Genomic DNA, 25861 nt, shown 5'->3' with positions numbered 1-25861 from the left:
GCCAAGTATCCAACTGGAAACATCCTATGGATAGCTGAGAAAAATCATAATCTTATAGAACATTTTTAAATAGGAGATCACAATTTAATTTATTTAAGAGCTTTCTCACATCAGCAATTCTATATCTTTAAATGGCAAGTATTTAAAATATAAAATAGGCTCAAGAAGGATTTAGAATATATTAAATATAATGAGTAATGCCCTGGCCAGTGTGGCTCAGTTGGTTGAGCACTGTCATCCCATGCACAGAGAGTAGAAGGTTCGATTCCCAGTCAGGGCACATGCCCACATGGTGGACTTAATCGCCAGTTCAGGAGGCAGCCAATCAATGTTTCTCTCTCCCCTCCCCTTCCTCTCTAAAATCAATACAACACTTTTCAAAGAAAAAAATGAGTAATAATATTTTATGAATTATTAACAAAAAAGTGGGAATATTTAAGTGATAAGTTCAATATGTAGATAGAATTTTATGCAGAACAATACCAAATTTTTCCATACACATACAAAACAGATTTTACATCACTGCAAAACAGAATATTAGGCATATGAATCATTATTCTGACTTTAGTATTTCACAGATCTATTATGTCATATAAATTAAGTATAATACTCCTTTAAGTTCTATAAATTATTATTAGCTTTCATTCCATTTTTTACTGACAATTTCCCATGTCAATTCTCATGACAGATTTAACACATAAATCCCCCATAAAACAGTCAAAGGAAATTGAAATCTTCTTAAATATAACCATCGGTTACAATTAAACTTTAAATAACAAAAAAAAGCACACCAACTTACCATATTTTCCTTCATCTTTCTCAACTTTTCATCTATCTCTCTAAGCCGATTTTGCTGATCCCGTTGCTCTTTGGTGTTCCGAAGTACCTTTTCCCCTGGAGTTATTTCCATATTTTTATTATCATCATTAAGGTCAGGTTCCTAATTTAAAAAAAAAATAATAATAATTCATGCACAGGCTGAAAATGTACCATCATACACCAATCTAAAGCAACTGAGCTCGGAAGATTGGCTTTGCTTCTCAAACAATATCTCTTCCCTTAAAATCCAATATAATAAAGTGCCAATATGCAAATGGTTTCCACGGCCTCACACCATAATGGCTCAGACACTCACTGGGGAGAGAGGAATGGGGACCAACCAGGCACAAATGAGCTTGTGAGACAGGAACAGGGATCAGCCAGGCTGCGGCCTGGGAGAAGGACAAGCCACATGCCCCATAGTCCCTGCAGTCCTGGGCACCAGCAGCTGCACCTGCAGCCCAGGAGAGGGACAAGCTGCCCATCCCGCGGTCCTGGGTACCTGTGGCTGCGGCCCAGGCAAAGCCACCTGCCCATGGTCCTCTGCAGCTGCAGCCAGCCTGGGCGAAGACAGCCTGTGTCCTAGGTGCCTGTGGCCAGCCAAAGGGAGGGAAGCCCCAGGTCCCAGGTGCCTGCAACAGGCCAGAGGAGGGAATGCTGGGTCCCGGGTGCGGGCGAGGCAGAGGCAGTTAGGGGCAATCAGGCAGATAGGCAAGGGAGTGATTAGGAGCCAGCAGTCCCAGATTGTGAGAGGCAGGGAGATATGCCCTGAGGAGTTCCAGATTGGAGAGGGTGCAGGCCGGGCTGAGGGACCCCCTCCCCCGTGCATGGACTTCATGCACGGGGTCTCTAGTGATATTAATAATTCTCTAAACTCTTCCTATTTGAGAAAGGAAAGGCCCCACTGTACATAAAACAAGGAAGGAAATAAAATCAAATCATATGGGAAATAGGAAGTTAAAATGGGAAAAGCAGTGGTCAGGAAGCAGTAGACTGGGCTCTGGTCCCTGTTCTGTACTTATTAGCTTGAAATTTGGGCAAATCAGTTTCTGTAGATTCAAGCTATCATATATAAATAATAATAAAAACCCCTGCTCATCCACGTTATGAGAGGCAGCTGTGTAATAGTGAAAAGGGACCTTATCCTGAAGCTTTGAATCCTGACTCCCTGGTTCCTAAGATGGCCTTAGAGAAACCAAGCAACCTCTGTGAGCCTCAGTTTCACCAGTTGCAAAATAATTAATAATAATAATGGTAACAATAATAATAATGAAGGAAGAGGTAGAGGAGAAAAAGAAGTTAGTATTATTTCTAGGTAATATAAAAGGTTATTTCTTAACTGTAAGTCGGTCCTACATTTATAACTAAACTTCCTATCTTTTCACCCAGAGATCTCTTACTCTGTGTTGCCATGTAGGTGACTGGCATAGATGTCATTTTTGAAGTTACTTAAGACAGAATCCTCTCACATTTTCATTCCTTACATACATTTGGTCATCAAGAATCGTCACCATTTACCTTCTAACATCTCTTTAATCAAGGCCCTTCTCTCTTTTTCACTGTCTACTCCTTATCCATTTGAACCAGTAGTTTTCAAACTCCATTGTGCTGCAGACTTACCCACAGAACCTGTGAAAATATTCAGAGGCCATCCTCCATCCCAGAGATTCCAATTCACTATTAAGGGCAGGGGATTGACAACTTGAACCACAACCACTTGAGAATTTGAGAAGTATTGACTTGAGCTACTACTTGATCCTCTCTCCTGGGCTCAAGTAGTAGTTCATTCATTCCACCTTTTGCAAAGAAGCCACAGAGCAAGGTGCAAAGTCCTCACATTAATAGACAAGCCACAGACTGAGAGGAAAATATAAAACACAAATCTGAAAAAGGACTTGAATCTAGTATATTACATATAAGGAATTCATGCAATTTAATAAACAAGAGTAAAAAGACAATCCAATTCTAAAGCAACTTGAACAGATACTCCATACAAGAAGATATGTGACAAATAAGTATATATATGAAAAAGTCTTCAACATTATAAGGCATCAGGGAAATGCAAATTAAAATTACAGTAGGATATCTGGAAAACTGACAATTTCTTTAAAAATTAAACATTTGTCTATTCTATGACCCAGCAACTCCACTCCTCTGAATCTATCCAAGAGAAAGGAAAATGTATTGGTCATTTTGTACATGAATATTAATAGCAGCTTTATGCATATCCCAAATGCCCATCAACAAGAGAATGATAAACAAACTGTGGTAAGCACCTGATGCAAGCTGGGATGATGACTCTTTCTGCTCTACCTGTCTTGTGACTGGGTTTAGTCAATGTGAGGGGAGGAGTATTAAGAGATTGGAGGATAAAAGAAGAGAAAGCTTGAAGTATTCCCTTCTGCCCCTTACTGCTTTGGCACTATAGTTTTGGCAGGGATGCATCCTGAAGTATCCATCAGAAAGGTTTCCTTAGATTCAACTGCGAATTTACGTTCAAAGACTGAGGCCACACTGGAATAATCTATTCAGAAGGATTTAGGACAGAAACACAGCAAAGCAGAATCAGGTATCCTCTTCACTGGGAGTTTTTGCTGCAATCCATGTTGTCACAGTACAGGCAGAGGGACAAGGAAGCTACCCTGGTTTAAAAGCTTTATTTATATCCCATAGGAGCATCATCTCCAGAAATGACTTTATAGGTACAGCATCCAAGGTCCCAGCAAGGGACATGCCTAGCCACAGGAATCACTGCATTTAGAGAAGCTCAAAGTATGGCTTCCCCGTCGGGTCTTTATAATTCTCCCATCCCAGGGATCATTTTTAGCATAAGTGAAGCTGCCTCTTAACATTGTTGACATTCCAACTTCCATCAGTTGCCAGGGAAACAATTAGGAGAGTAAGGACAGCTCAAATTCTCATGCTGAAGGAGGATTGGTTAATCCTTTGCCCATACTTTCTATGGTTACAATTTTGGATGGCCGATTCTTTGACCATGGCTCTAGGTCTCCCTAAGCTCTGACACACTTTTCCTTCCCCCTACCCACTATTGCTAGTCCATGGGTGTCCCAACACCCCATGGTGGCTCCTTTAATCTATAAATAGTTCCTTTATTTACTTATCCTCAAAATCCAAGCTGAGTATTTTTCCTATTTCTTACCAAGAACTCTAACTGATGTACTATGTTTATTTTTATATATGTATGAATGCATGTATGTATGTAAATATGTATATGTGTGTACATATTTGCAGAGAAATAGACTGAAAGAAAAATTAACTTTATACTAAAAATTTTAATTATTTTATTTTTCTTAAGATATTTTTGTATTTCTTGAGTTTTCTACTACATGCATATATTAATTTTATAAATAGAACAAATCAGTTTTTGTTGTGTTTTTTTTTAAAAAAAAAAAAAAAAGGCTAATTTTGTCTTTCTCTAACAATGTCACTCTCCATATACAAAAGACATTGGCCTGAAGGTTAGATTTTAGCCCCAGTTCTATTGACCAGCTATGTACTTTTGAGCAATCACTTTCTGTTTCTGGATTTCAATTCCTTCTGATGAAGTTTCTTCAGACTCTAATAGCTCACATGTCTGTAATTATGCACAGTTAGATCTAAGGATATGTAACATCTTTCCTCAGTCATGGTCTCTGATGGCATAACTATATAGTTCAAACATTTAAAAGATAGCATGTGATGAAAGCAGAGGCTAAGAGAAAGCAAGAAAAGGTATCATTGATTCTGGCAAAAACTGCCCAGTGGCATATTCAAGAAGCTCTGTGGTGCCAGGAGAGGTTCTATTGTCACATTAATGTGACCACCAGTTCTGTCATTTTTCATGATTATCAGGAAATACCTTGATTTCCTATGATAGAAATATTTGCACAGACTCTGACCATCCATATCTTTTCTGTTTTCAAGTCACACAGGAATGCTTTTAATCAGTAAAATTCAGTTGGTGAAAGCTCTCAAGACATGCACAAAATATCTAAGGAGCCAGAAGAAGAGAACTATCCCTAAGGTCAATACATACTTGCTGATTTGACTAATTGATTGGCAAGGTATTCTAAGTTCATCCCTAGAAAAATATCTATGGTGTTGACTGAGCCAACAGGGATCTTTAAAGTTATAAAAACTCATCTCCAAAAGCTAGATACAGAGGAAATGACTCACATCTTCATAAGTTATCTGACATGCAAATAAGGCATGAATTTCGGGCCAGAGAAATACAAACCTGCATAAATAAAGCCAGCTTTTCTGTGTTTTCCACAGACTACTGCTATTTCCTGTCATTAAATGGATGGACCATTTGCCTGACAGTACTGAAAGTATGGAAAAACCTTTCAGCCAAATTGTTTTTATCATCTTGAAATATTACCACACAGTGAAAGAAACCTTGACTATACAGGAGGTTTAACAAAAAAATTTTAAATAGCCGAAACCGGTTTGGCTCAGTGGTAGAGCATCGGTCTGCGGACTGAAAGGTCCCGGGTTCAATTCCGGTCAAGAGCATGTACCTTGGTTGTGGGCACATCCCCGGTGGGGGGGTGTGCAAGAGGCAGCTGGTCGATGTTTCTCTCTCATCGACGTTTCTAGCTCTCTATCTCTCTCCCTTCCTCTCTGTAAAAAATCAATAATATATATATATTTATTTTAAAAATTAAATAAATATCCTATATAATAAAAGCATAGTATGAAAATTGTCCCCTCAACTGGAGATCTTCCAGGAGTTCGACCAGGGGGCAGCCAGCTGGGGGAAGGGAGGGAGGCCCTGGTCAGTGGCAGTAGCAGGTGGCCAGGGGAAGGGAGGGAGTACCCAGCTGGCAGCCAGCAGTCACTAGGGATCCTACCAGTGCATGAATGTCATGCACTGGGCCTCTAGTCCTATCTAATAAATAGGGAATATGCAAATTGACTGTCACACCATCACAAAGCTGCTGGTGCCCATAGACATAAAACGGCGGCACCCAGTCCCCTCAGCCCTCCTGGAGTCCCCCAGTCCTTTCAGCCACACCACTGAGAGCGGACAGTAGAGAATGTGGCTTCGCTCATGCAGCGGCGGTGGCAAAGCCCCCAGGCCCCACAGACAGAGAGCAGAGGGTGTAGCGGCTTCATTCACGCAGCAGCAGTGAAGCCCCCAGACCCCACAGACAGAGAACGGAGAGCAGAGCATGGCAGCTGCGTCACCAAGGTGGCGGCAAAGAAGCCAGGCCCCACAGAGAGCAGAGAACCAAGGGGAGTGGGCCTAAGCTGTCAGTAGGACATCCCCTGATGGCTCCTGGATTGGAGAGGGTGCAGGTTGGGCTGAGGGACCCCCACCCATGCATGAATTTCGTGCACCAGGCCTCTAGTCCAAATATATATATAAAGAGCTAGGTGGCGTCACGACCAAATAGGCGACCGGCCAACATGAAGTGCACCATGGGGGGAGGGGCTGGACTGGGGACTGTTGAACTGCGGTGGCAGGCTGCTTCCCGGGGTGGCCGTGAGCTTAATGGAGCAGTCACCCAGGCAGCAGCGAGTTGCATGAAGCAGTCACAGGGCCGGGAGTTTAGCAGAGCAGTTGCAGAGTCGGGGAGCCTCGTGGAGCAGTGGTGGGGCGGGGAGTGTTTTGCGGAGCATCCAGTGGCAAGCTTCGCAGGGCGGCAGCAAGCTTTGCAGAGCGGTTGAGGGGCGAGGGAAGCCTCAAGAGCAGTCAAGGGGCTGCGAGCATTGCAGAGCATTCTGGGACGGGGAGCTTCACATAGTGTCACAGGGCGGCAGAGGCCATGTGACAGAGGCCACTGGGCCTCTGGTATTTATGTAAACTTCAAAGTAATCTGTAAAATATAGGTGGTAAAGTATCCCCCAGATTTAGTGGGGAATGTGTAATATGTTAACATTAGAGGCATGAACCTCTGAAGTAACCTCTTGTTTATTCCTCAGTCCAAATTCCCATGCTCTTAAAAGTAGCATATTTCTATAGCATTTGGAAATGAATAGATGGTCAATAAGATTTCTGTGCTCGTGATCAGCATACATAAAAAATCCCCAGATCCCTGCCCTCAACCAGTGCATTAAGTAATTTGAAGTCAACTGGACCACATGGCCATTGTTGGAACTCTGCAAATCCCTGGACTCAACAATAAAAATCTCTCAGGATTACATGTCAAGCAATGGTTTATAGTTCCTCAGTTTTAGCTACTGTTGAAACAGGAAGAAGAAGAGAAAAAAATTAGTTGTTGCTCTCAGCAATAGTATGTTCTTGACAAGAAAAGAGATTAACACAATTATAATTTTCCTCAATCAAATGTTTGTTGATATTCCATTGGTCTTACCAAATTGTGTATAACTGAATCAATATTTTAAGAACAAGAAAATAAATCAAATTAAGCAGGACCTTTATATTCAATTACATTACTTTGTTTAAAAACAAAGAAATCCCTCTTGTCAATGAGAGCCATTTCTGAAAACACTCTCCCAACCAGGGGGAAAAAAATCTTACCACGAACTGGAATTCTAGACTTAGTAAGACTGATTGCATGAAAGATAAATTACATTTCTTTACAAAAGCCAACCTGAACAAATCTATTATTGAATCCAGTTGCTAAGGACTTAAGAAACTGAATGCTTACATAACTCCTATCTTAGATATTTCTAGAAAAAGCTAGACTCTCATACAGCTACAAATAAGAACTATAGTACTAAATTATGAAACCTCACTTAAATTTATGGTGGGATTTACTATATCTGGAAAGAACTGATTTGTTTGAGAGTTAGGAGATGAATACAAAAAAGTAGGCACAGTTAAACCACAGATCTTTAAAAAGTTGCTTCAATTAGTTCTCTTTTGTTAAGATTAAATTAAAATAAAAAGCAGATGTAAAACCTGCAGCCACATGATATTATTTACATCACAGCAATAGGAGTAATATGCCATTGGTTCTCCTGAATGTGACCACATGCTTTGTTTTACACTAAAGAAATCAGATATGGAAAAGCCAAATGCTGCTTTTAAAATATTACCATGAAGTTAAGAGCCAGGCCAGCCCATCCATGTGCGAACATTGTAACCAGCAAGCTCATAAGGAAAAGGTTTCCTCTCTGCCCTTTTCACAACAACCAACACTTTCTTGATCTCTGAGTCACATTTCTGGAGCCTCTCAAATTATCATGACCCAGGTGCTTTATCATCTGACCAACTTGGCACTTTAAGGTTGCCATAGTCAGGTCAGTCAGAAAGTCTGCATGTTTCAACTTGTCTGGGAAACTATTTTTGGACCACAATTTTAAAAATCTCAGAAAGAATCTTTTAACTATCATGTCCTCATCAAACACACACTTTCTCAGTTCCCATAATGTGCTGCTTTTTGTTTCATTATATGATCACTCCACAACTTGTTCTGTGGTTATATTCTATCCTCCGATAACCTACAAGCTGCCTTAAGGCCAGAGATGCAGCCACATACTAATCTGAATACTTAACATCAACCATCACAGCATCTCCATGAAATAAGCCAGCATTCAAAGAAGTGTTGATGCCTGTGCAGGGATTGGACAAGTAACATAAATATAGGCAGTAGGCCTCAAGGCCTGCAATGCAATACGAGTAGTGGACACTAGAGTAAACTAGAGGATTCATGCTCCTTATAAAGCAGCAGTTGCTACTTGGCTCGGTCCTGTAGTTGGCCAAGCAAAGATTCAGGCCTAATGTTGCCAGATTTTCTAATTTTTCAACAGAAACTAGAAAATTGAAATTTTATATGAGGTCACCCAATTTTTAAATGTTGATTATAAACTCTATATGGGTTAAAAGAAACCCACCTGTGAGCCCTGCAGGCGACCAGTTCTCAACCTCCTGTTGTATAATGGCAGCCTTCTCTTGGGCCTTGGACCCCTTCTGCCTCATTCACAAGCTCCTCTTTCTCTTCCTGCTACTCACTCACAGAAAGACACTTTCTTCATACTCCTAGATGTGCTTTCTCTCTCCTCTGAACCACCACAATACTTTGTTTATAGCCTTTGATTGTGCTAGCCTATGTTGTTTTATACATGTTATCTGTATAATCTGTGCCTCCTATAAAAAACAAATTCCTTAAGTCACTTCTTATTCTTTTTATATAATAGAAGGCTAATATGCAAATTTTCTCCTCAAACGGAATTCCACCTGTAGTTCAACTGGGAGTTTGGCCAGGGCTTGGGGCCAGTCGGCCAACCACCTGCGGCCCTCCCCACTGCCAACCCCACCCACAACTGGCCCCTCTCACTCTGATCGGAAGCAGGGTTGGCCGGACCCCACCTGTACATGAATTCATGCACCAAGCCTCTAATAATATCATTGTTATTCTAATAATATCATTGGTTGAATTCTGTGTCAGACACTGCTAAGCATTTTACATATATTAACTCACCTACTCTTTAAACGAACACTAAAGAATTATATTGTTATTACTATTTTACAGATGAGGAACCTGGAGATAGGAGTATTTCTAATTAATTCCCAGGCCTCAGAATAGTAAGTGAAAGATCCAGCACTTACAGCAAGTTCTATATTTGCCTGATGAATCTTTAAGTGTTTTATAACTCCTTGCACACAGTGAGCACTTAATTAATATTTGTTGAATTGATTGTTGAAAAACAGAAGTCTATATTTAATTTAAAAGACATTCTTTCTTAAGGAGCATGAAGAAAAAAAATTTGATGAGTTAATGTTTGCAGGAGTGAAAAATAAAAATAATGTGAATATTCACTATGAATATTTGTGGGTCAGCTGTAGATTTTCAACTGAAAAGATATGCTGAGTTTCTCCAAGATATTTTTCAGCATATTTATTCAAAAAGAATTCCAATCCAAAAATAATATTCATAAAATATTATAATTTGCCAAGTTAGCATTTCTGGCTTGAAAATTCAATGTGCAATTCTGGTTTTAGTTAGAATGAGGAAATGCCAAATTGAAATTGAATAAAAGCTCAAAAGATATTCTTTATTTTGCATGAAAAAGCATTCGTCATTTCTTTTCAACAACTAGGATGTCATATTTCTGTTTTTCCATCCAATGGGAGTCCCAAGATGCAATTTTCTCTTTTCTTTTAATTAATGTTTTACATAAAAATATATAATCTCAGTATGTAACAACTAAGTAATGTAATGGTTCCCCTATTACTATTTTCTAAATATTTTATCAGAACCATAAATGTGCACTCTGAAAATGTGATTTAAATGACAATGACAGAATCTAACCATAGTCATCGTTAAAGTTATTTAAAAAGTCCTAATGGCTAAACAAATCTCTAAATCCTCAGTTTCTCATTCAAGAACAACATTTGATACCATGAAAAAAAATATTTTCTATTTTTAAGACCATTATTCAGCTTTCAAATCTCAGCTGCCACTGATATCTAACAACAATAAAAATTTTTAAAAATCAGCTGTAACACAAGGATATTCCACATCTTGGCTTCCTCCTTTTGAGAAATGGCACCCACTAAAATAAATAAACTAGCCATGTAGTTAGTGCTGATGTCCAGGAGTACATTTGGAAGGGGACTGAGGTTCCAGTTCTCTGTTTTCCAAGAACTCTGATTCCAGTCCAGAAATCAGTGGTTCCATCACCACCACTACTGCTGTGAAAAGGGCTCAGAGCAGCTGTGCCTGGCCCTCTGACACACAACCTCAGGAGGCTAAGCTGGCTCCCTGGAGATTTGCCAGTGACCATACTTTCTTCGGAACATTTTTTAAAACTGCCCTTTCCCTTGAGATAGTTTAAATTGGCCAAAGCCAAATTGCTAACCTTCAATTTATAGCTTGGATAAAAGATTCACTATAAAATAGAATTATTACCTATCAACTACTGATGTTTAAATCCTTTTAAGAACAAAGAAAAGTACATGCATGTAAGAGCGTACAGAAAATGAACTGGTGAGGTGTTTCTAAAACTGGTAGAGGGTCAGTAAAAATAACAAGAGTCCAGCCATTTTCTCTTCAGGTGAAAACTGCTATCCAAGGCCAATCTAGGTCCCAAAAAGTACTGAAATATAGTGGAGGTGGGGAAGAGGGAATAATTTTACTTTTCCAAAGCTGCTATTATTCTTCTGTTTTTCTACTACATCTCCTACTAGCTTTGTAAAAAAATATTTGAGGTAACTATTGAGAGAGGAAACACATTCATTTCAAAATCCTCATAGAAGAATAGCCATCAACCTGGTGAGCTTCACTGCTTAATGTCCCGTTAAGGGAGCTAAAGAATGTGTCAGAATAAGGAACAGTGGCTACCAGTACTAATACCTACAACTAGAGGAATAAAGAGAAACATGGCTCTCAAAGGACTAATAAGTGCTATACTGATTTTTTTCCCTCTCCTCTCTCCTAATCATAATCAAGAATTGGCTTTGCCCTAGCTGGTGTTGCTCAGTGGATAGAGCATTGGCCCATGGAATGAAGGGTCACAGGTTCAATTGCAGTCAAGGGCATGTACCTTGATCCCTAGCCCCAATTGGGGCACATACGGGAGGCCACCAATTGATGTGTCTCTCTCACATCGATGTTTCTCTCTGTCTCTCCCCTTCCCTTCCCTTCTTTCTATAAATCAATGGAAAAACATCCTCTGGTGAGAATTAATAAAAACAAAAATAATTAGCTTACATCTTAAGAAATAATAATATTAAAATAATATTTGCTCAGTAACTCCATCCCAGCAAATTACCAACTGAAATAAAAAATGAATAGAGAGAAGTCACCAAAGGAAAATACACACTATAATAGAAATTACTATCGCTGCAGTTGTGGTCACGGAAGGAAAAGCAACTGGGAAGAAGGAAAAGCAATTGGGAAGATACCTCTTTAGTTAAAAAGTGGACTACCAAATGTGAACTAGCACACATAAACCTGAGCGGTCCATGCACTCTTGAGTATAATATACCTGATCATTTTGATATCCAAGTCCTGGAGAAAAGCTGGATGTTGTTGGGAAGGCTGCTGAGAATTCTTGGAGCTTTGTATCTATTTCAGCAAGCTGCTGATGCTGGGTGTCTGCCATGGTATATCCCTCACCTGGGACCAGCCAGCCAGACGGATCACCCTAGAAGGAAAAAATGGTCACCAGACCATTCCCATGCTATATTTTCCCCGAAAATATAATACACCTTTCAGACTGCTACTTCAATGCTCAAGATTTCACCAAAAAAAATTTTTTTTAAGAAAACAAAAATACAGAATTAATACTGGCATAGTGAAAGAATAATATTAGTTTACTATTTCATTATCTGCCAACTCTGTGTAAAGTATCTCCATAAATTACCCTTTGTAGGTTTTTTGCCCAGTGGAATAAATCTCTTAGCCTCACAGTCTGATTCTCGTTGTATGCTCATTTCTCCACTTCGTGAAAGTGGTTGTAATATGATGAAGAGGGAGAAATCATGTTTATCCTATAATAGACATGGTATTTTCAAAAATTTTGAAAACTAATATAAGACCTATAAACTCAGTTGTTTAGATTTTATGAATTTTAACTGGCCATCTAACTCATTCAACTATTATTATAGTGTCATAATAGATTAAGACCCATTTGTAACATTAATTCAAAAATCTCATACTGAAGAACATATATGCATATATGCATAGCCCATGGACACAGACAATAAATAGTATGGAGAAGGCCTGGGTTGGAGAGGGAGGGGGGCAAAAATGGAAGAAAATGGGAGACACCTGTAATGCTGTCAATAATTTTTTTAAGAATCTCATACCGAGAGCCTACTCTGTGTAGGCATTACACTGGTGACTCAACATGAACCAGGGAGGGTCAACCACCCTCTGTTAGTTGGACAGGAAGGAACAAAGTGGTTAGAAAAGGCTTCCTGGCAGAAATAATCAATAATGAATTGACCAAAAATAAATTTGAAAATGTCAATAAAAACAAATTTGTAAATAAGATTTTTTTAAAGCCAGACAATATTATCTCATAATTTTTAAATGACTGTGAATGTATACTAGTAGGTCAATAACATGATAAAAAATATATTTTAAGAAGTGTAGAGGTAACTGACTCAGTTTACATACCTCAGAACTGGACACTCCAGAATCTCTGTCATCTAAGTCCTTCAAAAGTTCAATCAGCCTTTTCTTCTCTGTGTCAATCATAACCTCTGGTTTCCCTGAATTCTTGGCCATCTACAGAATGTATTAATGAAAAACATTAAAAACTCAAAGCAATTCATAGTTCAGGAAAATAAAAATGAAATCTGAGGTTACTACAGTATATATACACAAAGTAAAATTTGTGAGATTAGGCATTTTCATTTGCCAGTTAATTTTATTTTGTGTCAAATTTTTGGTATAGGTCCTTTCTCCAAGCAAAGGTATTTCTACTATAAACAAGCCCTCGTGTTAATCGTTTTAACAAATGTTTTATTAGTAAAATAAAACACAAGCAATTTTCTCACCTCTATTTTATATTATATCAATGCAAAAACGTATTCGCTGGGGCATTTGGAAAGAATCTTCTTGCTACTTCCTATGTGGCATATATCCACTAAATGAAACTGCTTTTAAATTTTAAGAAAATATTGTCAGGAGTTTAAATAAAGATTCAATTACTATTGTTAAAAGGGAAAGTATAGTGGTGCTGCTGTGTCAGCAAGAACTGGGGTATGGGAAAAACACTATTGCTCTTGGAAAATTAAACAATAAATCACCATACAATGGGCCAGCACAAAGAGAAAGATCAAGTTGGTTAAGGTTCCCTTCAGGTCAGAGAAACATGGAGCAAAGAAAACTCAGAGCCCCAGAATCTAGACCTGGCAGGGTCAGGCTGGCCCATGAATATTGCTCAGATAGCTGCATGGAAGGGACATGCCAATTGTGGAAAAAGGATCAGCCTTCCACTGTGAAAACCCCTTCCTCACTGCTCTTGTGAATACTTCACACTCACCAATGCAGTTTATAGTGACCTGACAGCCGCAGTCCTTTACCATCAGCCTTCTGTCTACCACACTTCCATTTTTTGCTGTAAATTAATTAATTGGCATTCTGGTCTAATACAGGGTCCCTGAGCCCTTGGTGAGTCTGAATCTGCTTTGAGAACAAGCCATGTCAGGCTGCAGGCCTCTTAAGACCAAGGTCAGGCCTTTGAAGCCAGGAGCTAATCAAGGCAGTGGTGACAAGGGAAGGGCCGCCAGGAGGCTCAGGTGGGTGGGCCAGTGAGGTTGGGAGGAACAACCAGTTGGAACAACCAGCTCTGTCAGGAGCATTTTCCATTCAAATTTCTAATTGTACCAGCTAGAAAAGCAGTCTCATTACTTTAAAAAAAAGACAATTTTATTAATATGCAATTTAAAATCTGGGACACATGTTCCAAAGCTCTTATCTAAATAAATGTTTTTCAAATTGCAGGAACAAGATTCATTCCTGGTTTTTGGAATAAAGGTGATGAGTAAGAGAGGATAAGATAAAATTAAATACAAAATAGTAAAGTACTGGTTCATAAAACTATTCTTTCAGTCATATATGCTGTTTAGATCATATACATATATCACAGTCAATATTTAAAGACACTAAACACAACTATTTCCATTATCACAATTCATTTAGTCCACATTCTGGCTTCTAAATTTATAAATACATACCTCAATGTTTCGCTTAATAAAATCCTGGCTGTGTTTACTCCTGAGCTCAATCTTTTCTGTATTTGAGAAAGGGTTCTTTTCTGCTTTGACCAATGACTCATTTTTTCCCACATCACAAGTAAAATCTAATATTAAAAAGTTCAAAATTTTTTCATAATTATAATTGTCAGTTATGCTAAAATTTTATCTTAAGTATATATAAGAAGTAAAGCACACATTAGAAGAACTTCTAATTTCCAAATCCAGAAGCCTAATATATAGAGATTTATTTTTTAAAAGATAAATGTGCTACATAATTTACAATAAAGTTCTCATAAAATTTCTGTTATTCATTATCATGTTTCAAACTGCTTGCTGTTGATTCCTTTGGAATCATGAGGACTGTGAAAAGAACCATGATACATGTAAAGGAGAAAGTTCTGATGTTATGAGAATTTTAAAATATATGCTACTTTAGTCTTTACATGAAAGAGAACTTCCCCTGAAAGACTAGATTCTTTATTAATTTGCCATCACCCTCTCAGAACATCAACTTTTTATTCAAACCTGTCTTTTAAGCAAGATTTGAGCATAAGTGTCCTGGGTGTCATCACAAACTCCTGGAGCCCATCCTATTTTGACAGTTTTCTTAACCATTAAATAGAGACTTAAGTCAGTCTCTGAGTTGTTCAGATCCTGGGTGCTCCAAACAAGGGTAAGAAAAATGCTTATGCACTCTTATTCCCTGTATTAAATACTAGAGGCCCAGTGCATGACATTCGTGCACTCGGTGTGGGCAGACAGCACCCTTTTGCAATCTGAGAGCCCTTGGGGGATATCCGACTGATGTCTTAAGCCGTCAGTCAGACATCTGAGCACTGCCGCGGAGGCAGGCCACTGCGCTCACCAGCTGTCAGCCTGGCTTGTGGCTGAGCAGCGCTCCTGCTGTGGGAGTGCACTGACCACCAGGAGGCAGCTCCTGCATTGAGCGTCTGCACCCTGGTAGTCAGTGTGTGTCACAGCCGTCCAGTCAATTTGCATATTACCCTTTTATTATATAGGACTAGAGGCCAGGTGCACTGATGGAGTTCCTTGACCTAACCTGTGCCCTCTTGCAATCCAGAACCCTTCGGGGATGTCGGAGAGCTGGTTTCTCCCCAATCCCCACAGGCCAGGCCAAGGGACCCCACCAGTGTAAGAATTTGTGTACCAGGCCTCTATTATACATATAAGATCTTTGGTTAATCTCTTCCCACCCTCCCTGCTCCCTGCTTCCCTCTGAGATTCATCAGTTTGTTTCCGTGCTTTTGTGTTGAGCGTCTGCCCCCTCGTGGTCAGTGCATGTCATAGCTACTGGTCGAACAGTCGAATGGTCAAAGGATTGAATGGTTGCTTAGGCTTTTATTACATAGATCTTGCTTTCACTACAGTCATGTTTAAAGCATTTAAAACAAGATCATGTGAACCCCTCACTAATGCTTTAAAACTATGCATTAGTTTAAGAAGTAGAGTCTTTTTAAATGACAAGTGGAGTCCACCCTACAAAATAGGATAGATTGCCACATTCAAATCCAAAAGGAAAAAACACCAGCCAGCAGCTCAATCCAGACAAGGTTTACTTAAAAGTTATCTTTGTTTTACAAAAAGGTTACCTCAATAAAAAGGATTAAGGGTATTTGTAGTTAATTATCCAAGATTGAATATAAATTTAATCATTAAACAATAAATTTTTATAACAATATCTGGAAAGAACCAGGAAAATAATATCTTTGGTTTTAAATTCATTTCAAACAAAAATAAATTTGAGTAAAACCAAGTTTTATTCAAATTTATGAGTTTCTAGACAAATAAATCTGTGCTTTATAATTAAGGTTTTATTTTCTAATCGATTAAATAATATTTTTAAATCAACTACTAATAATTAAAATAACAATTACTGTTTTGGTGAATGGTCTCCTTAGATATAAAATATGTAACTTTTTTCCATAATACAAGTTGTAAATAGTCTTTTAAGTTTAAATATAAGGTTTATCATACAGTTGAAATTTCCTGTACTCTTAAATAATACAACATTAAAATAACTCAAATTAAATGTATAGATCTACATTTTATTAGAGTTTCTTTAAAATATACTTTTAAAAATTTGTAGAAAACATTGGATTGTCTGGTCAGAATTGTCTCACTAGATATGTCTCCTTCTAATCTCCATCCTTGTGGTGATCCCTGGCAGAAGCTGCCATAGTCTATAGAGACCAACCCATACTGGGTAGGAGGAGTTGGCTGGACCAGCGGTAAGCACTAACCCAAGTGGGATCAATTGGTCTCTAAGATTCTGGAATAGAGTCTCCTTCTCATGACTATCCACAGAATATGCTCTTGGGAATAAAACAGAATGTCTACCTTCAGGATTCTTCCCATACATTTTCTTTTTTGCTTTAGCTAGGTTTTCATTACTTGCAGCCAGCTTTCCTTTAACCCTTTTTATATAAAATTTTAAACATCCTAAACTAGAAAGAATTGCATAATGAATCGTCAACAACTAACTGATTAACAATGACCAATCTAGTTTCATCTAGAACCTCACCTCCTTCCACCCACTTACTGATTAAATCACATCAAATCATCTCATCTGTGGATACTTCTGTATACAGCTAGTACTTTCTTGTCATGATATGAAAAAAAAAAAAAAAAACACAAATTCAAGCGTACCTTGATTGGCATTCTGCATTTCGTTTTCATATTCTTCTGGAGGTATCTGAGTATGAAACACTGAGACAACTGTGTCTTCATGCTTACAGCGAGAAGGATCTATTGATTTTTTAAAAAATCATTTGTTTAATACACACAAAATAAGTAAGGAATTGTGTACACAATTTTGATATCAAATCATGAGAAGAACATGTATGCTGTAATTGAACAATTAAGTAGAGAGGTAGCCAATGGTGAGAGCCAGATTTCTCCCTGTTGGAGTGAAGGTTACAGAAGAGCAAGGTGGAAAGGCTAGAATGATCCATTTGGTAGTAAAACTGGAAACATCAGTATGGAATAATTTTTATCCTAATATAGATACAGATTGTTACACAGAAATATGTATAAATAGATTAGTATACAGATAAATATGTCCTTTCTTGGAGGGCCTAGAATTAACAACTCCCCAGCAGCAACAAGCACACCTAACATTCAAATCTTGGTTTCTAATATTTTTCAATCAGAGGAACCAGTGTTTCTTGGGAAAATGGCTAAATGTAGGACTCAGGTAGGATATATAGCAGATGGTTCTGGAGCATCTTCTAATGCCATAAAGTAAGAAAGTGTTCAACAACCACAAAAAAACAAAACTCAAATGATGGGGATATGTCTAAGGGACATAGCAGTTGACTTAAAGAGCTCCCAATGGCCAAAGCTGGAAAAAGTTTGAGCAACAAAATAATGTGCTATAGGATTAAAATACAACATATACAATAAACCATTAGTCTATACTGATATTAATAAATAAGCATGTAGCTGAAACCAGTTTGGCTAAGTGGAAAGAGCATCGGCCTGCGGACTGAAGGGTCCCAGGTTCGATTCCGGTCAGGGGCATGTACCTTGGTTGCAGGCACATCCCCAGTGGGGGTTGTGCAGGAGGCAGCTGATCGCTAATTCTCTCTCATCAATGTTTCTAGCTCTCTGTCCCTCTCTTTTCCTCTCTGTAAAAAATCAATAAAATATATATTTAAAAAATAAATAAATAAGCATGGAGAATACACAATCCCCCTTGCAGAATAATTCAAAATAATGTATGTAAATACTCTGCCTTCAAGGAGGTAAAGCTCAACTCCCTATTTCTTAGGTATGGTCTGTGCATAGTTACTTCCTTCCAAAGAGGGCAGTATGGAAAGGGTGTAAAAACGGAGGAACTTTACAATGAAGAAATCGGACAAACACTTCCTCAGCCAGCTGACCAAAGTTAATATCAATGGTGATAAATTATGTGGAAAGGATGATGTGATGTGATGGAAAGGCACTTTCACTCGTTAGTATTCCAAGAACATATGACCCGCCGAAACAGGTTTGGCTCAGTAGATAGAGCGTCGGTCTGCGAACTCAAGGGCCCCAGGTTTGATTCCGGTCAAGGGCATGTACATTGGTTGCAGGCACATCCCCGGTGGGGGTTATGCAGGAGGCAGCTGTTTGATGTATTAATATCTCTCTCATTGATGTTTCTAGTTCTCTATCCTTCTCCCTTCCTCTCTGTGAAAAATCAAAATATATAAAACAAAACAAAACAAAACATATGACCCTAGTCAAATCATGAGAAAAGCATAACAAATCTCAATTGCTGGAAACCTACAAAATACCTGGCCAGTCCTCCTCAAAACTACCAAGGTCATCAAAAACAAGGAAAACTTGAGAAAGCACATAGCAAGAGGAGCCTAAGGAGACACGAGGAGTAAATGAAATATGGTATCCTGGATGAGATCATGGAACAGGAAAAAGGCACTAGGTAAAAACCAAATGTCTGAATCAAGTATGGACTTAAGTTAATAATATGTCAATACTGGTTCATTAATTGTAACTAATGTACCATACTAGTGTAGGTAATGGGGAAAATTAGTTGCAGTTTTATGGAAAATCTCTTTACTATCTTCATAACTTTTCTTTAAATCTAAAATTATGCTTAAAAAGTTAACAAAACTTCTAGATTAAATAAAAGAAAAACATGAATAAAATTAGAAATAATAAATGGGATGTAAAAACAATAAGAATTATTGTTCTAAAATGCTATGGTATACAAAATTTTATGTTACTAAAAATTAAAATCTCGGTGAAATGGATACTTTAAAATCTCAGTGACATGGCTGTATTGCCAAAATTGACTCCAGAAAACTAGTAAACTACTAGTAAATATAAAAGAAGCTGAAAAAGATCAGAGAAGTGCCTTCAAGGAATTATTTGAACCAGATGGTTTTTCCAGTGAAATTTTTCAAATTTTTAGGAAACAGATAATCCCCATGTTATATAAACTATTTTAAAGGATAGAAAATGAACAGCCTTATTCATTTTATGAAGTTAACATAGCCTGAAAAACTATACACATATTCATTTGCCCCAATCCCACCCCTACCCCCAGCACCACAATGTATGCTCATGGGGAACACAATCTGTCTCCCTCCCCCCGCCCCCATCTCTCTCTCTCTCACACACACACACATACACACACACACACACACACACAACTTATCTCACTTATAAATGTAGATGCAAAAATTCTGAATAAATCAGCCATTCAAATTTGGTACTAAATTAAAAAAAGAATCTTCCATAAGCAAGAAATATTGACCCAGGAATAAAAGATTCATTAAGTATTTAAATCTATTAATTTTAAAACATTAAATAAGTTTGTCAAGTAAGAAAAACTTTAGGATAATTTAAATAGGTATTGAAATGCATTCAATAAATTTCAGCACTGAATTCTTTTAAAGTTCTCAGAATATGAATAATTATTGAAAAGAGCACTAATGATCCCAATAAAAGCGAACACCAGAGAAGAGAGAATTAGAAAACAGAAAAGAGAGCAAACTAAAAAAAGGTAAGAGGCAAAATAACTACAGACTCCACAGAAATACAAAGGATTGTAAAAACAAAAACAAAAACAAAAACAAAAACAAAACAAAAAAAAACTATGAACTCTATTCCAACAAAATGAACAACGTAGACGAAATGAGTATATTCCTAGAAAAATACAATCTTCCAAAACTCAATAAGAAAGAATCAAAAAATCTGAATAGACCTATAATTATAGAGGAAATTGAAGCAATAATCAAAAAACTTCCAGCAAACAAAAGCCCTGATCTGGATGGCTTCACAGAGGAGTTTTACCAAACATTCAAAGAAGACCTAAAACCTATCCTTCTCAGACTATTCCAAAAAATTCAAGAGGAAGGCATACTTATAAGCTCTTTCTATGAAGCCAGCATTATCCTAATCCTAAAACCAGATTAAGACACTGGCAAGAAAGAGAGTTATAGGTCAATATCTCTGATGAACATAGATGCTAAAATCCTCAACAAAATTCTAGCAAATCAGATCCAGCATTACATTAGAAAGATGAGACACCATGACCAAGTAAGATTTATTCCAGGAATGCCAGGCTGGTACCATATCCACAAATCAATAAATTTATGCATCACTTAAAATGAGAGACAAAAATCACATAACATCAACTGATGTAGAAAAAAAGAGAATTCGACAAAAATTCAACACTCTTTCTTGATAAAAACTCTCAGCAAGGTGAGAATAGAGGGATCATACCTTAACATAAGAAAAGCCTTATATGACAAACCTATAGCCAACAACATACTCAGTGGACAAAAACTAAAACCATTTCCCCTAAGAACAAAAACAAGACAGGGATGCCCACTTTTACCACTCCTGTTTGACATAGAACTGGAAGTAGTAGCCATAGTGATCAGATAAGAAAAAGAAATAAAAGGCATCCAAATTAGAAAAGAAGTAAAACTGCCATTATTCGCAGATGACATGATACTGTATAGAAAACCCTAAAGACTCCATCAAAAAACTACTAGACTGAATAAATGAATTTGGCAACATAGCAGGATACAAAATTAATTACCAGAAATCTATGGCTTTTTATAAACCAACTAGTGGCCCAGTGCATGAAATTCATGCAGGGGGTGGGGGTGTCACCTCAGCCCAGACTGCACCCTCTCTAATCAGGGACCCCTTGGAGAGAAAAAGAGAAGCAAGTATTGATCAACAGCTGTCACTGAGGCTACGGATCAGACCCTGCTTTTCTCTCCCAGCCTCTCTCTGGACCTGATCTGTAGCCCCCTCAGCAGTCAGTGCTAGGTCTCAGTGCCCGGAGTAGCAGCAGTCAGTGCTGGGTCGCCATGGCAACACAGCTCTGACTGCAGAACTGACTTCTGGTTGGTTGAACCATTGGTCATTTTGAACGTTATGGACCCTGGCTCTATATATATAATGAACTCACAGAAAGAGAAATAAATAAATAAATAAATAACCACATTTACCATAGTATAAAAACAATTAAGATAACTAGGAATAAACTTAACTAAGGAGGTAAAAGACCTGTACTTGGAAAACTACAGGATGTTGAAAATAGAGATAGAGAAAGACATAAACAAATGAAAGAATATACCGTGTTCATGGATAGATAGAATCAACATCATTAAAAAGTCCATACTACCTAAAGCCATCTATAGATTCAATGCACTCACCATTAAAATACCAGCAGCATATTTCACAGATCTAGAATAAACGCTTTGAAAATTCATCTGGAATTTTTTTTTTAAAGACCCCAAACAGCTGCAGCAATCCTGAAAAGTTGTAGGGATCCCAATACCAGGTATCAAGCTATATTACAAAACCACTGTTCTCAAAACTGCTTGATATTAGCACAAAAACCAACATATAGATCAATGGAACAAAACAAAGAACCCAGAAATTGACCCAAGCCATTATGCTCAATTAATATTTGACTAAGAGGGCCAGAACATACAGTGGAGTCAATACAGTCTCTTCAATAAATGGTGTTGGGAATATTGGACAGATACATACCAAAAAATGTATCTTACACCATACACAAAAATAAACTCTAATGGATAAAGGACTTAAACATAAGTCAGGAAAAGATAAAATCTTAGAAGAAGCTATGGGCAGCAAAATAGCAGACATTTGTCATAGTAATATCTTTACCAATACAGCTACAAGGGCAATGGAAACTAAGGAGAAAATAAACAAATGGGACTACACCAAAATAAACAGCTTCTGCAGAGTAAAAGAAACCATCAACAAAATAAGAAAGCCCACTGCATGGGAGAACATATTTACCAATGTTACCTCCGGTTAGGGTTTAATCTCCAAAATTTACAGGGAACTCATACAACTTAACAAAAATAAGATAAACAACCCAATCAAAAAAAATGGGCAACAGATATTTTCCAAAAGAAGACATACAAAAGGCCAAGAGACATATGAAAACATGCTCAAAGTCACTAATCTTTCAAGAGATGCAAATCAAAATGACAATGAAGTGTCTCACAACTGTCAGAATGGCTATTATCAACAAATCAACAAATGACAAGTGCTGGTGAGGATGCAGAGAAAAAGGAACCCTCTTGCACTGCTGGTGAGAATGCAGACTGGCAGCCACAGTGGAAAACAGTATGGCATTTCCTCAAAAAGTTAAAAATGGAACTCCCATTTGACCCAGTAATCCCACTTCTAGGAATATATCACAAGAAAACAGAAACACCAATCAGAAAGGTTATATGCACCCCTATGTTCATAGCAGCACAATTTACCATAGCTAAGGTTTGGAAACAGCCTAAATGCCCATCAGCAGATCAGTGGATTAGAAAACCACAGTACATCTACACAATGGAATACTACGCTGCTGTAAAAAAAAAAAAAAAAAAAAAAAAAAAAAGGAATTCTTACCATTTGCAACAGCATGGATAGAATTGGAGAACATTATGCTAAGTGAAATAAGCCAGTAAGAGAAAGACAAATATCACATGATATCACTCACTTGTGGAATATAATGAACAACATAAACTGATGAATAAAAATAGGTCTAGAGACAGAGAAGCATCAAACAGACCTTCAAAACCTCAGAGGGAAGGTAGGGAAGGGTAGGTGGGGGGTAAGAGATCAACAATAGGACTTATATGCATGCAAATAAGCATAACCAATGGACACAGACAGTAGGGGCTGGGGGCATGTGTTAGGGGGTGGGAGTGGCCGGAGAGAGGTCAATGGGGGTCAATTCTTTAAACAATAAAGAATTCAAGTTAAAAATATTGGAAGTGTATCACTAGATTGAGAATTTAGAAAGACCACTGATAAAGTATAGGAGAAAATACTAACACTGAGAAATTAAGAAGCTGGAAGTTGACCAGGTAGCACCAGTAAGTGTTATTTTGAGAAGTCTGACCTTTAAGGAGAGGAAGAAAATTGAGTGACTGTTTGGGAGTAAGATGAAGAATAGAGGGGGGAGTTTCATATGTATGTTTGGTTGATTTGATGGCTCTTTGATTCTGTTTTTAGGATCAGAAGATTTAAGCATGGTAAACTGAAGGAAAGGAGCCAGAAAGGAGAGAGGGTGAAGCTCCAGGTGAGAGACTGAGTGGTTCATGGATCAGGAGTCAGGGGCAGGGTGAAAAGGATGAGATGTTATTGACTTTGACCTTCTAGAAGAGCATCTAAGGGAGGTGGAGGAGCACAATCAGAGTGCAGTTTAGGGACAAAAAGAAAGAATATGGAAAGGATTCCCACCTACTTGGTCCATTTCCTCTGGACAGTAAGACTTCCAGAGTGAAGAGCTTGCAGAAGAAAATAGTAAGTTAAATGCATAGTAACTATTTAGTATAGCTACTTTGGAGACTTCAAAAGAAATTGTTAGGCAAGACTGAGAATCCAACAGAGGTTAAAAACCTCTTAGCTGTATCATTTTCTCCCTCAAGTCCTCTGCAAATCAGAACAGAAAGAGACTACAAGCTTTTCTTGGAATATTTAATTTTAATATCACAAAAGCAGGAGGAGTGTCATATATCTGAATTTCACAGAAAAGCACTTCAAAAGAGCTATTAACAGATTTTGAGAGGCAGGATTAATTAATATGTCGATGTTGTATCTTTAAACATACTTATAAATTTGGAAACACAAGAGGCCACAAAGACAAAAAAGTATAACCTCTATGAAAAACACCGATAGCAAACATCCTATCACTGGATGTATCTGTCTCAGAGTATTGAATTCTATCTCTCCATGAGATAAATGCTAACAATGAAGGGAAACTCATAAAAAGTTTGATTTTCACAACATTCTCTAGAAAAACTTAAAAGCAATCCCTCAAAAATGGGGTGGGATAGACATTTAAAATATTACCAAAATCTCTAGCAGGTGCTAATATTGTCTACTTCAAAATCTCAGTAAACTTGAGGTTATTAACTCCTGGTTATAAAGTCAAATAAGGTAAAAAAAAAAAAAATTTAATTTGGCTTTTATCTTTTTATTGGAGACAGTCCTCATTTGTGTTCAGTGCCTATAAATAAAATTAAATAACTCAACAGCAAATACAAATATATATTTTTTCTTTGCTTTGCTATTGGCTACTTAGGATGTGAGAAGGGAACTAGTATGTATGTAGTGCTTTGGGGGCTGGCAAACAGGTTGGAATGCCATTCTGACACTAGTCCAAAGTCTATCAAGTTACTCTTAAATAAAAAGTTAAGGAATGACTGAAAGAGAGAAAGAAGAATACTCATCCTAAGAATTTATCACTTTTTTAAAGGGAAAAAAATAAGAATAAAAGTAGAAAGTAGATTTGGGTATGTTAATAGAAGTGTGTTTAAAGCTCAAGTCCAAAAACGTCTGGCTCTAACATCTACAAGTGACTTTTTAAAAGTAGAATCCAATTTAACTAGATGCTGCCATCTACTGGACAATATGTAAGAACTTTGCACTTGCATGTTTTAAAAAAGCATTCATGGAGAGACACAGTACAAAAGATTTCTGTTTTTCTGTTTGCATTATAAGCCTAACTGAAGAAACTGAAGAAACAGTAATACAATAAAGTTCTCTCTTCATTTTGGTGATCTGGTCAAGTGTGAGCTAATCAAGATGGATGGTAACACCTGTTTCACCTCACCGTCTTTTATTCCCATTTCTTGTGTATCAACTCTACTTATGTACCTTATCTGCTTTACCAATACATAATAATCAATTTTATAAACCTTATAAATAATAAATACATAATTTAAATGAAATAAAGGTAAACATAAATCTCATAAATCTTATATGCTTTATCAATATGTAATAACTAAGAATTCAAAATCTAAAATTTGAAACTTTAACTCCAACTTTCAGCTCATTAAGTTCACCTAATTTCCATGTTAGAATTTTAGTACTAATCTAACTTGAGTGTAACTGTCTACAGGGCCTATAGCAGTCATGTGACTCCAGAGATAACAACTGTGAGCTCTTCAGGTTTAAGGCAAATATACATGTCATGATCTTTAAAAATTAATGTGTTTGATGTTCTGATTTAATTTTGAAGAAAGGGCAAAAGTTTTGCCCTCCCAGGCCAAAAATACATTTAGTAGTGAACTCTGACTGAAAAGGTTAAAGTCAAAAGGCCACCATTGATCCTTTCATCTATTGCCTCATCCATTAGCTCTACTTTCTAAAATACTGGGTTTCCCCAAAAAAAGTATACACACTTTGAATAATTATTCATCCCAATGTGTTAAATCTAAAAAGAAAGAAACGTCAATTGAGCTATCGATTGTTAGAAGTGTACATACATTTTGGGGGGGAACATATGCTGAGATGCTATAGCATCCAGAACCTCATTCCTGTCAATGTCCATGTTTTTTATTTGGAACTAGAGGCCCAGTGTGGACGAAGGTGTGCACAGGAGCTCGGTTCCCCTTG

General features: G+C 37.6%; 1 protein-coding gene across 1 annotated transcript in view; it reads right to left on the bottom strand.

Annotated features, from left to right (window-relative positions):
* FSIP1 (fibrous sheath interacting protein 1) overlaps window positions 1-25861 on the bottom strand; it is a 168944-nt gene that overhangs the window by 124451 nt on the left and 18632 nt on the right. Inside the window, exons 6-10 of the mRNA XM_084890961.1 lie at window positions 17111-17209; window positions 14423-14547; window positions 12858-12968; window positions 11722-11880; window positions 800-940 (exon numbers count right to left, since the gene is read on the bottom strand). Coding sequence (XP_084747087.1) covers window positions 800-940; window positions 11722-11880; window positions 12858-12968; window positions 14423-14547; window positions 17111-17209 — 635 coding nt within the window. The remainder of the gene's footprint in view (window positions 1-799; window positions 941-11721; window positions 11881-12857; window positions 12969-14422; window positions 14548-17110; window positions 17210-25861) is intronic.

The sequence above is a fragment of the Pipistrellus hanaki genome (assembly GCF_964339955.1).
Source record: "Pipistrellus hanaki genome assembly, chromosome: 1".
Taxonomy (NCBI): domain Eukaryota; kingdom Metazoa; phylum Chordata; class Mammalia; order Chiroptera; family Vespertilionidae; genus Pipistrellus; species Pipistrellus hanaki.
The sequence above is the reverse complement of the archived record's forward strand: the minus strand, read 5'-3'. Positions and strand labels throughout refer to the sequence as shown.